The sequence below is a fragment of the Alexandromys fortis genome, unplaced genomic scaffold (genome assembly GCF_014885135.2).
Source record: "Alexandromys fortis isolate MF-2015 unplaced genomic scaffold, M_Fortis_MF-2015_v1.1 scaffold_325, whole genome shotgun sequence".
Lineage (NCBI taxonomy): Eukaryota > Metazoa > Chordata > Mammalia > Rodentia > Cricetidae > Alexandromys > Alexandromys fortis.
This window is the reverse complement of record NW_026068211.1, coordinates 425,147-437,207: the sequence shown is the minus strand read 5'-3', so window position 1 is coordinate 437,207 and position 12,061 is coordinate 425,147. Positions and strand designations below refer to the sequence as shown.

Genomic DNA, 12,061 nt, shown 5'->3' with positions numbered 1-12,061 from the left:
AAATTCCAGGCCAGTCAGTGGTACACAGTAAGGCCTTGTCTCAAAAAAAAAAAAAAAAACAACAACAACAACAACAAAAAAACCCAACAAAGTAGCAATTTGTGGGCCAAGATGACTCAGTAGGTAAACGTACTTGCTAAGAAGCCTACCAACCGGTGTTTGATTCTAGGACTTCACTTGATGAGTGGAGAATTCTGACTCGCTCAAAGTGTCTTCTGACCTTCACTGTGAGCTGTACCATGTAAGCATGCTTGTGCAAGCTTGTGTACACAGAACAGCACACACACAAATAAGTAAATACATATGTTACTTATGTAAAAGCCATGGTAATACTATTTTATGTATAGTGTATGGAATCAAACAACTACAGCTGATTTATTGTAAAAGACAACAATATAGTTGGGCAGTGGTGCACACCTTTAATTCCAGCACTTGGGAGGCAGAGGTAGACGGATCTCTGTGAGTTCGAGGCCACCCTGGTCTACAGAGCTAAGGAGGCTACAATGAGAAACTCTGTCTCAAAACAAAATAAAACAAGACAGCAATGCCACTGGGTACAGAGTGTCCGTTTGTAATCTGAGCACTAGAGGGTGGATACCAAGGTCTCTTGTGCTTCCTGGCCCATTTGTTGATCCAGTTGACAAACTTGAGGCTCAGTGAGACTCTGTCTCAGGAAAGTGGAAGGGCTCAGAAGACAGCTCTGAATTGTCAGTGGTAGAACACTGAGTGAAGTGGGAAAGAGAGAGAGAGAGAGAGAGAGAGAGAGAGAGAGAGAGAGAGAGAGAGAGAAAATGAATTAGTGCTGGGAATCATCTGTTTCTGTTTATAGGCTGATAGTATCTGAGTACAGAAACTGTCCTGGAATGTTATCAGTAATAGCCATGCAAGGTGGAGCCACAGAAGGGAAGAGAGGCTGTGTATATACGCAATAACAGGAGCTAATACACGTAGACACAGACACACAGACACACGCACAAACACGGATACACATGCACAGACACACGCAGACACACACAGACAGACAAAACAGACAGACACACACATGCAGACAGATACACACAGAGACACAGACACACGCACAAACATGGACACACACAGACACACAAACACAGATACACACACAGACACACACACAAACAGGCACACAGATAGACACACACAGACACACACACAGAGACACACATAGACACACAGACAGACACACACCTGATGCTTGCTGCGGACCAGCACTATGGCAGTCATTTCCTCCAGAGCAGATCTACTGAGTACATTGAATACTCCCAGCGCTCTGTAAGGTGGGTTATTTGATTATTCCCTTTTACAGACTGAAGCACAGAGAGGTTAGGCTACCTGCTGAAGGTCACAGAGCGGTTGAACCTTTGAGTGTTTTGTTCTTTTATTATGTTTCTGTATTGCTTACTTTTTTTTTTTTTTTGAGACAGGGTCTGACCTTATATAGCACACACAGGTTAGCCTTAACCTGTGTGTTAACCTGAGTCCTCCTGCCTCAGCCTCTAGTGCTGGATGGCAGGTGAGTTTTTAAAAGTCAGGTACAGTTTGCTTTGAAGAATGGAAAAATACTCAGAGAAATGGCTTGGCCTCATAAGCTGGCTGGGTACCTGGCCGAGCTGGAAGTGTCCCAACTTCCGCTGTGTCTTTCCTGTTTTGACAGTGTTGGTTGAGGTTCTGGGCAGTGCCAGACAACCCATAATAGTGAACTGGGCACTTCAGGTTCTGGCCACTCTGAATGGGGTTCAGTGGCCCCTCCCACTAGGTCTTGTCTTCCCCAATGCACTCTGTAACATTTCTGTGTTTCTTTTTCTTTTTTTTCTTTTTGCTCTTTGAGACAGGGTTTCTCTGTGTAGCCCTGGCTGTCCTGGAACCCACTCTGTAGACCACACTGGACTTGAACTCACCAAGATCCTCCTGCCTCTGCCTCCTGAGCGCTGGGATTAAAGGTGTGCACCATGACCACCTGGCTATATCTGTGTTTCTGCATTAATGCTGCGATCCTTCCAAACTGGTGACGTGGGTCCCAGAGGAGGATATGGACAGAGCCAGTCATGGCTGCCACCCGAAGTCATATAGGTGGTTCAGGGCCTCAGCGTGTTTGTGGCTGCCTAGTTTCATATGTGGAGACAGTAATATTTTGGGACTTGGGCCTAGGGCCTCAGTCAACTGTAGATCAGTTTAAGAAGACCATATCAGACAGAGATACAGTGTTGAAAGATGTTTGGGGTCATGCCTGGAACATACACAAAATGCTCAGTGAATGAGGCCTTCTGATGAGCTAAACTATTATTGTTGGACCTGGTCATTTTGTTGCTGTTTTTGAATTTTAATATGATTTTTAATTTTTTTTTGTGTGTGCGTGTCTGTGCACCTGAGTACATGTACCCACAGAGTCCTGGGAAGGGTGTCAGCCCCTGGAACTAGAGCTACAGATAACTGTGAGCTGCCCAGCACCCCCTGCAGGAGCCGTAGTTAAGAGCACTTGCTGCTCTTGCAGAAGACCCTAGGTTTGGTTCCCAGCAAACCTCGTGGTGGCTCACAACTGTCTGGAACTGTCTAGGGGATCCGATGTCTTCTTTTGACCTCCATGGACACCAGGCATGCATGTGGTGCACATACACACTTAGAATGCATATCAAATAAATAAATCTAAAAAAAACCTCAAACAAACGACGATAACAACAACAACAAAAACCGCCCGGCGGTGGTGGTGCATACCTTTAATCCCAGCACTTGGGAGGCAGAGGCAGGCAGATCTCTGTGAGTTCGAGACCAGCCTGGTCTACAAGAGCAAGTTCCAGGACAGGCTCCAAAGCCACAGAGAAACCCTGTCTTGTAAAACAAAACAAAACAAAATTAAAATGGGGGGTTAGGATAGGAGCTGGAGAGATGGTTCAGTTGTGAGCTGCTACAGAACCTGGTTCCTCTACAATAGCAACAAATGCTCTTAACCGTGGAGCCGTCTCTCCAGCTCCTCCCCCTTTAACACAGCGTCTCATTAGAATGTCGGCTAGGGTGGCTTTGAATTGCCTGCACCTCCCAAGAGCTACAGAAAGGCAAGACTAACAGTGCTCCACCGATATAGCATTTTGTTATGTGAACCCTAATTGGCCTAATAATCGTTGTGTAAGTCGGCTTGGAACACATGGCAATCCTCCTGCCTCGCATCCTGAGTGCTGAGATTACAGGTGCATGCCATCGTGACTGACTTGTTCTCTCTTCTCCCTTTTCTTTCTCACCGACAGCCTCACGACCTTGCTATTCCTTGAACACAGCTGTCATGCTTTATTTCATTCTATGTCCTTATCATCTCCCTCAATCCTTTTAGTTTCTGCGCAAATGCTGCCTTCCTTTACCATCTGTGTGCAAGTCCACCGGAGCCTCCTTCTCTGGGATTGTTTTCTCCCTACAGCAACTTTTTTTTTTTTTTTTTAAGGCAGGGTCTCGTGAAGCCCAGGCTAGTCTGTAACCATACAGTCAAGCCTGGCCTTGATATGTCCTCCTCATTCAACTATTATCCCTTGGAAAATACTGCAAATTTCTTGTTTGTGTCCTGGCTCCTTGGTTTTCCCCATTGGAATATCAGCTGCAAGGAGACAGATGTTGGCCTGTGCCTCAGTCCTTGGACAGACACCCAGAACAACAACAAAAATGCTCAGGAGCTGGGTGTGGTAGTGCACCCTTAAAATTAGAAGCAGAAGGGAATTAGAAGCAGAAGGACCAGGAGTTCATAGTCATCTTTGGCTACCCAGCATATGTGGAACTAGCCTGAGCTACATGAAAACCTTCAAAAACAAAGCAAAACAGAAAGTACCCATGGGCTGTGTTTGTGAATAAATAAACCACAGGGAATGCAACATTCCGTTCTTCCTAAGTGTTCCCAATGTTAATATTATTGAAATAATTGCTCCAGATGGATTTTGTTGTTATTTCTAAGAATTTATTACTGGCTTTATTCACTGAGCCCATAAGCATACTATCACGCCTTGCTCGCTCTTTCTTTTTTCCTTCTTCCTTCCTTCCTTTCTTTTTTGAAACAGGGTTCCTCTGTGTAGCCATGGCTGGAACTCATTTTGTAGACCAGGTTGGCCTTGCACTTGCTGAGATTCACCTGCCTCTGCCTCCCAAGTACTGGGATTAAAGGCGCATACTGCCATTGCCCAGTTGCTGCTGCTGCTGCTGCTGCTTCTGCTTCTTCTTCTCCTTCTCCTTCTTCTTTTGTTTTTCTTGCTGAGTTTTAATTTTTGAATTCTAAGAGCTTGGTGTTCTAAGGCATTAGCATTCAGGATCTATAATGTTCTAATCTGCCATGGGATTCTAAAACTGCACCTTAGCCTTCCAAGACAGGCATGAGCTAGGATTCTAGTATTTCAAGGAATTGTTTAGGTTTCCATCAATCAGATGCCCAGTGAGGGGCCGGAGGTGTATCTCAGTGGTAGAGCTCTGCATAGAATCCCCCAGTGAGGGGCTGGAGTATGGTTCAGTGGTAGAGCCCCTGCCTGGCACCTGTGTGGGACCTGGCTTCAATCCCAGCACTTTGTGGTATATAAAAGGTTATGTACTGGAATTTCAAGGTGTATACAAGTCTCAGCATTTCTGGAATTCTAGTTCTCTTACTTGCTGGAATCTCAGTTTGCTGTTCTCATATTCTGGAATCTTACATGCTAATCAGATAATTCTTTCTCTCTTAATAGTTTTTTTTCTGTGATAAAATAATTCACAGCTGGATGTGGTGGCACATTTTTTGTTTATCCCAGTCCTTGGGAAGCAGAGACAGGTGGAGTTCTGTGAGTTTGGGGCTATCCTGGTCTACATAAAATACTGTGCAAAGGCTACTTAAAGGAGAAGGTATTTATTCTGACTCACAGTGTCAATATCTGGTCCGCTGTGGAGGGAAAGTCAAGGCAACAGGAGCTTGAAGTAGCTGACCACATCAAAACCAGTCAAGAAGCACTAGTGAGCTAGGCTGTGCCGGAGGTGCATGCCTTTAATTCCAGCACTTGGGAGGCAGAGTCAGGTAGATCTCTGTGAGTTCGAGACCAACCTGGTCTACAGAGCTAGTTCCAGAACAGCCAGAGCTACACAGAGAAACCCTGTCTCAAACAGAACAAAAGAAAAAAGAAACACTTGGGAAGAATGTATGCCACTTTTCAGAACACTTTTCCCATTCATTTAAAAATCCCTATTTTTAGTGTGTGTGTGTGTGTGTGTGTGTGTGTGTGTGTGTACATATATGTGGAGGTTAGACCATGTGGGTCTCAGGGACTGAACTCAGGTCATCAGGCTTGGTGACAGCACCTTCTCTCGCTGAACCATCTTTCTGGCCCCCTTTCTCCATTTATACAGTCCAGGATCCCAGGTGGGTCCTTTCCACAATTAACATGGGTCTTCCCATATCAGTTAGCACAACAAAGACTGACCCCATCTCCTAGATGCTTCCAGAATCTGTCAGGTTGCCAGTTGATAATAAGTATCACAGAATGCAGGAACCCTGGAGTTCAGGCACCCTAACATCACAGCACTGGACTCTCTAGTATGGTGTCGCTGGGCCCGCCTGGCCCAGAACAGCAAGGCTCTTGAAGTTTTTCCACTGACTTGTTGCCTGTCTGTCTCTTGCAGGTATCTGGGGCCAGGATGATGAACCATACCACCATCTACCAATATGATTATGAATATGATTATGATCTTTACCACTACCTTCCGGACGTTCCCGTAGACTGCCCAGATGGCGAATGCTTATCTAGTGATGTCTACCTCATAGTCTTGGTTCTTCTGTATGCAGCCATCTTCCTGATGGGTGTGCCAGGCAACATCTTGGTGGCTTGGGTGACCTGGAAAGAATCCCGCCACAGGCTTGGGGCCTCTTGGTTCCTGCACCTGGCCGTGGCTGACTTGCTTTGCTGTGTGTCTCTGCCCTTCCTGGCTGTGCCCATCGCCCAGAAGGGTCACTGGCCATATGGGTCAGCAGGCTGCTGGCTGTTGCCCTCGGTCACCGTCCTGTCTATGTACGCCAGTGTGCTGCTCCTGACTGCCCTCAGCGCTGACATCTTCCTACTGGCGTTCAGGCCCTCCTGGAAGACTGCTGATCACCGGACACTTGGGGTGCGGGTGGCTCAGGTCTCTTCCTGGATGCTGGCCCTGGTGCTAACGGTGCCCTCTGCTGTCTACCGTAGGCTGCATCAGGAGCATTTCCCTCCATGGCTTCTGTGCGGCATAGACTATGGGCGCTCTGTCGCCACAGAGGCCACCATCACCGCCGTTCGATTCCTCTTTGGCTTCTTGGGGCCATTGGTGTTCATGGCCAGTTGCCACGGCATCCTCCAATGGAAACTGACCCGACGTCACTGGCCACTGGGCACAGCTGTTGTGGTTGGCTTTTTCTTCTGCTGGACCCCTTACCACATCCTGAAGGTCATAATTGCAGTGGCTGCGCCGTTCTCCTTGCTCCTTGCCCGGGTCTTGGAGGCTGAGCCTCTGGTTTCAGGCCTGGCCCTTGCTCACAGTGCTCTCAATCCCATAATGTTTTTGTATTTTGGGAGGAAACAACTCCGCCAGTCACTCCAGGCTGCATGCCACTGGGCCCTGAAGGATCCACAGGATGAGGAAAGTGTGGCGAGCAAGGTATCCACCAGCCATGAGGTGATGTCTGAGATGGCCGTGTAGGCGAGAGGAATTTGAATTTCCTAGGCCATTTCACAATCGTGCAGCTTCAGGCACAGCTGGATCCAGGAGCTCCGCGATGGTTTTTGTTCTTCATTTAATGAACATTCATTGTGCACTGGCTTGTGCCAAGCCCTGATCTACAGGTGCTGGGTGTGGCAGTGGCCTGAACCATTTCTTGCCCCCAGGAACCAGCACTTTGTAGAGGAAGACAGATAGGAAGAAGCAGAAGGCTGTGGAATATGTCAAGGGTGAGATGTTTCATAGACCCTAAGGAGGGCCCCAGCACCTACGCAAAAGTTGGGTCTGGCAGCACGCCTGTAAACCCAGCACTGAGGGCATAGACGGTTCCCGGGGGGGGGGGGTCCTCTGCCCAGCCTGTCTAGGCCAACGAGAAGCTCCAGTGAGAGACCCGCCTCGAGAAATAGAGTGAAGCGGGCATGATAACGTTTGGGGGGCAGAGGCAGGTGGATCTCTGTGAGTTTCAGGCTATCCTGATCTACATAGTGAGTTCCAGGTGAGGATATCCAACCTTGACTGTAGGCTAACCCCCCATACACACAAGGTGGGGCAGCCTAGGGCAGCCCGGCTAGCACCTTGAGAAAAACGTTATGACTGAGCCAAAATCTGAATAATGGAGAGAAGATCCACGTTTAAATCTGGGTAGCTAATTCCATGCAGGCAGAGCAAGTGAAAAAGCCTTGCCCCTGGGTGCCTCCTCCCAGAAGCCCTCCCTGACTTGCATCCTGCCCAGGGACAAGGGCTCCTCCTGTCTTACAGTCTCTTTAACATAAATGCCCATATTAATTATAAATTCCCCAAAGGTGAGAGCTGGACTTACTCCATTTTTTAAATTGTTGTCTTATGTTTAGTTGTTTACTATGTGTCAGGAAGGGGTGGGGTAATGTGGTTGGAGGACGAAGGATTAAACTCAGGTCGCCAGGCTTGGCTGCAAGCACCTTCAGCTGCTGAGCCATCTCGCCAACCCCAACCTCCTCAGTCTTATCTCATCCCATGACTTAGAAATTATTGGATTTTCTCTGTCTCAATTCTAATTTTCTCAACTCGTCTGTGGGCTCCTTGATGTTGCCAGTGCCTTTTTGTGTTAGTTTGTTTTGAAGATCTTTAAGCAATTTTATTTAAAAAATGTCATAGAGATATATATTGTACATTGAACAGATCCCCACCCTTTCCCAAGGTTTTCAGGATTTTAACACCCATGGTATGCTGTGTCCACCAACTCTCCTCCACAAATCCTTGGGTTTTGCCTTTGGTTATTTTTTTATTTTTTTTGATTCTCGAGACAGGGTTTCTCCGTAGCTTTTTGGTTCCTGTCCTGGAACTAGCTCTTCTAGACCAGACTGATCTCGAACTCACAGAGATCCACCTGCCTCTGCCTCCCGAGTGCTGGGATTAAAGGCGTGCGCCACCACCGCCCGGCTTCTTTTTTTTTAATTTTTTTTTTTTGAGATAGGGTCTCATATAGCCTAGGTTGGCTTTGAACCTGATATGTAGCTAAGGATGACCTTCAACATTTCCTGAGTGCTGGGATTACAGTCCTGCACCATCACACCTGATTTATGTGGTGCTGAGGATCAAACCTAGGGCTTCATGCATGCTAGGCAAGTACTCTACCAACTGAGCCACATCCTTGGTTCCGCACGGGGGATTCCAGGCAGATGCCTCAGTATTCAGCCATGCTTCCAACATGCTTCCCCTTCACTGGGGTTCTAGGCAGATGTCCTTGTACTGAGCTCCACCCCCAGACCTCTTTGAACAATATAGATAGCTGTCTGCAAAGTTCAAACAATTTCTGGTTAATTTACTGGGACCGGGGAGCCTTTTCAGCAGGCCTTTTCGTTTTTTTTTTTTTTTATAAGACACACTTATATTCTTTGGTCTTAAGAAATGAAGGAGAGGGGCTGGAGAGATGGCTCAGTGGTTAAGAGCATCGCCTGCTCTTCCAAAGGTCCTGAGTTCAATTCCCAGCAACCACATGGTGGCTCACAACCATCTGTAATGAGGTCTGGTTCCCTCTTCTGGCCTGTAGACATACACACAGATAGAATATTGTATACATAATAAATAAATAAATATTTTAAAAAAAGAAATGAAGGAGAACTTTCATGACAGCTTCCAAATGTATTTCTGTGTATTTATACATAAAAGCTCTTGATGTTAAAGATACTGGCTGTTGCTTATTGTAAACTGTCTCTCGTCCAGACTGTTACATAATAATTTCTCCAAATTGAAACAAGAAATAATCCTTAAGAGTCAGGGAGTAAACAACTCACAAGTCTCAGGGTGTTCCTGAAACTGAGTACACATACCAGGTCCCATCTTTTCCAAGTGTTCTAGTCTTCTTGCTACTGTGATAAAGCACTCTAGCCAAAAGCAATTCAGAGGTGGAAAAGTTTATATGGCTTACACTTTCATAACAAAATCCATGATTGACAGAAGTCAGGGCAGGAATCTGAATACAAGAACCATGGAGAAAGATTATCTGTTTGCTAGCTGTTTGGTCATGCTCAGACTGCTTCCTGATACAGCCCAGGGTCAACTGCCCAAGGATGGACTACAGTGGACTCAGCTCTCTCACATTGATCAAGACCATCTCTTGCAGACACAGCCACTGGCCAATCTGAAGGAGGCATTTCTTCAGCTGAGGTTCCCGTAGGCTGATGAAGTAGGACAACAACTTATATAAACTAAACAGTGAGGGCTGCTGACAAGAGATCTCTCTGACCTGGGTCTCTGTCTGTGAGCTGTGCAGAGAGCCTCAGGGCTCTCGCCTTCACAAACCGTCACTCATGCTAGGGCCGTCCTCCTGTGATGCAGGTTCACTGAGTTGGACTTTAGTGGTGCCCTTACTTTGGGCTGTCATCAGTTCCCATCTGGAGTGAGAAGATGTTTGCTCACGTCCCCTCAGCTATAGTGCCACACCATATGGTTTCTGTTTATGTGTATGGACGTGTTGGTGTGTAAAGTCTTCGTGCAGGCACAGGTGTGCACGGAGGAGGGCTGAGGTTCACAGAGGGTGTCTTCCTCTAGCATTCTTTACCTTACAAATAAAAAATAAATCTTGGGGTTGGGGATTTAGCTCTGTGGTAGAGTGCTTGCCTAGCAAGCACAAGGTCCTGGGTTTGGTCCTCAACTCCAGAAAGAAAAAAAAGAAAGACAAAAAAAGAAAAAGGAAGGACGGGAGGTAGGTAGGAGACAGATAGCAATGAATACTTGTCCTCAGTTGTCTCCTTTGTATATAGCCCAGGATCCCAGCCCAGAGAATGCAAGGAATGGTACCAATCACAGTGGGTTGGTCCTTAGATCTCTATTACCTTAACCAAAATAATCCCTCATAGTCATTCCCAGAAGTCCATCTTCAAGGTCATCATAGACGGCATCAGGTTTGACAACTGAATTTAACTATCAAAACTCCTTTCTCACCTTTACAATTTGACAACAAAACACAGTGCTCTAGGTCACAGCCTTTCAACCTTGGTCCCTAAGTCTCACGTTCATTTCATAATGTAAAATTCAACCCAACTTCCAAAGTTCCTTTAGTCTTTTAACAGTGTCCCTGCTTTCTTACGGGCTCTTTGCAGTCACTGTAGAGTTCTTTGCTTGACTAAGAAAATATGAGTAGGTGTTTAAGATTTTTGAGCCCTTTCCTCTGCCTGCCTCTGTTTTAGGACATTTCTCTTCCATTTCTAGCTTCTCTGCTAGCCACGATCCCCTTCTGTGACAGAATACACTAACAAGATAGTGATGTCATCCTGCTCGAGTTCTAGTTATTCCCAAAGGACGCGGCTGTAGTGGTTTCAGAAGACGATGGCATGTGTATAATGCGCATTAGTGATTAGCTCAGAGTCACCAACAATGCATTGGTGTTGCACTAAAAAACGAAATAGAAGCACTTCCCTTTGAGGTGTTTAACCAAGACCGAGTTCAGTTTTGAATGTTCTACTTCATGCTCCCTATATTTTCTGTCGTCTGACTGTTGTATGAGTCTGAATCTGTGCCTTCCTGAGAGCTGTCTGGTGAGCCTGTCCCTGTCAGTGTCCGTGTGTCTGTTGCGTCTGTGTGTTTTTTTCCTAACAATAAACTTTGCTCTGTCTTTATTGACCAGAAGAAAAGGTACCACATGGGGAAGGGTTGGGATACTTTACAGAAATCTTTAATAGAGTTTTTACAAGTCACTGGCTCCAACTGATCCCAGCTGACCCAGATAACGAGCATCATTGTTTATCAGTCAATATCCATATCTGTTTGCTGTCAACATTTATGGTTAGATTTTAGCAAGTTGTTTTCTACTTCTGTATTTGCTGCATCCAGCAAGTGACACACACACACATCATCTGGGTCAGAGCCATAGAAGAGTTCACAGCTTAAGACCAGCTATGCATTAACTTAGGTTGTTGATGAAATGTGATTACATGGGAAATCCAAGGAAATGAGATTAATTATTAGATTGTTCTCTTAAAGTCAAGTTAAACAGACAGGCTGGGTACATAGTAGGATAGCAGTCTTAAGTTTTAAGTGATCCTAAGGTGTATTAACCCTGGCCGTGAGGTCTAGCCAAATTTCCAGTCTCTTAGAAAGTGAGAGATATTTTCATAATATTGCATTGCCAGAGGGCAGGGCAAATGCCTTTTTTTTTTCCTTTCAATGGTCAATCAATCATCTTTCCCTTAGCTTGAGCCCACTGCTGTTCATTGCTCAGGAGCTCTAACAGTTGTGGTTAGACAAGTATTTTATCCATAGTTTGACAAAAAGGATTCCATTATTTTTGGATCTGGAACTTCAAGAACTATGCTTAAATATTAATTGGCTTACAGGTTTTTGGTTTACCAGCTCAAATAGGCAATATATATGCCAACCACAAACCACACGAGAACAGGCCTGTGGTTACAAATTCTCAGCTGTAATTCTTTATTTGTATCCAGAACTCTGGCTAAACTCAACATGTCCACCTGCCATTTTACAAGGGGGTCAAAACGCATTCAACACTCACTGTTTCTGTGGCACTTTGCACGGTGTTCCAGAGTCCCAATGTCATACAAGCATTTCAGGTCCAGCAATTCCCTTTACTTTATGCCCCGACCTAAGTGCGTGCCGCTACACGGCCATTTAACATCCCCTTTTTTGTTGTTTCTAACACTATCAGCTGCTGTGAAGAACACCAGAAGAAATGTATCATATGTAGGCTCTTTAATTCAGTACCCTAACACCTGATAGGTCCTTCAGTCACTATGTGCCTAACAGCTGCTGAGCTCTTCCCTCTACCATCTCTTTCCCTCAGACTTCTAAAGTCCCAAACATCCTGATTGTCCTCCGGTTTCCTAAGTTCTTTCATTTCCCCTAAATACATCTTTAAAGAGCCGTTATCTTC

General features: G+C 45.8%; 1 protein-coding gene across 4 annotated transcripts in view; it reads left to right on the top strand.

The window, feature by feature from the left end:
* Positions 1 to 8,855, top strand: part of C5ar2 (complement C5a receptor 2) — a 13,527-nt gene extending 4,672 nt beyond the window's left edge. For 3 of the 4 annotated variants that reach the window (XM_050130319.1, XM_050130317.1, XM_050130316.1), the window contains one exon: positions 5,632 to 8,855. In XM_050130319.1, the coding sequence (XP_049986276.1) occupies positions 5,647 to 6,675 (1,029 nt within the window). In that variant the 5' untranslated portion in view covers positions 5,632 to 5,646 and the 3' untranslated portion in view covers positions 6,676 to 8,855. Of the gene's footprint in view, positions 1 to 97; positions 1,296 to 5,631 lie in introns of those variants that run through there. The other variant, XM_050130318.1, reaches the window with a different exon arrangement.
* The last annotated feature ends 3,206 nt before the right edge of the window (positions 8,856 to 12,061 follow it).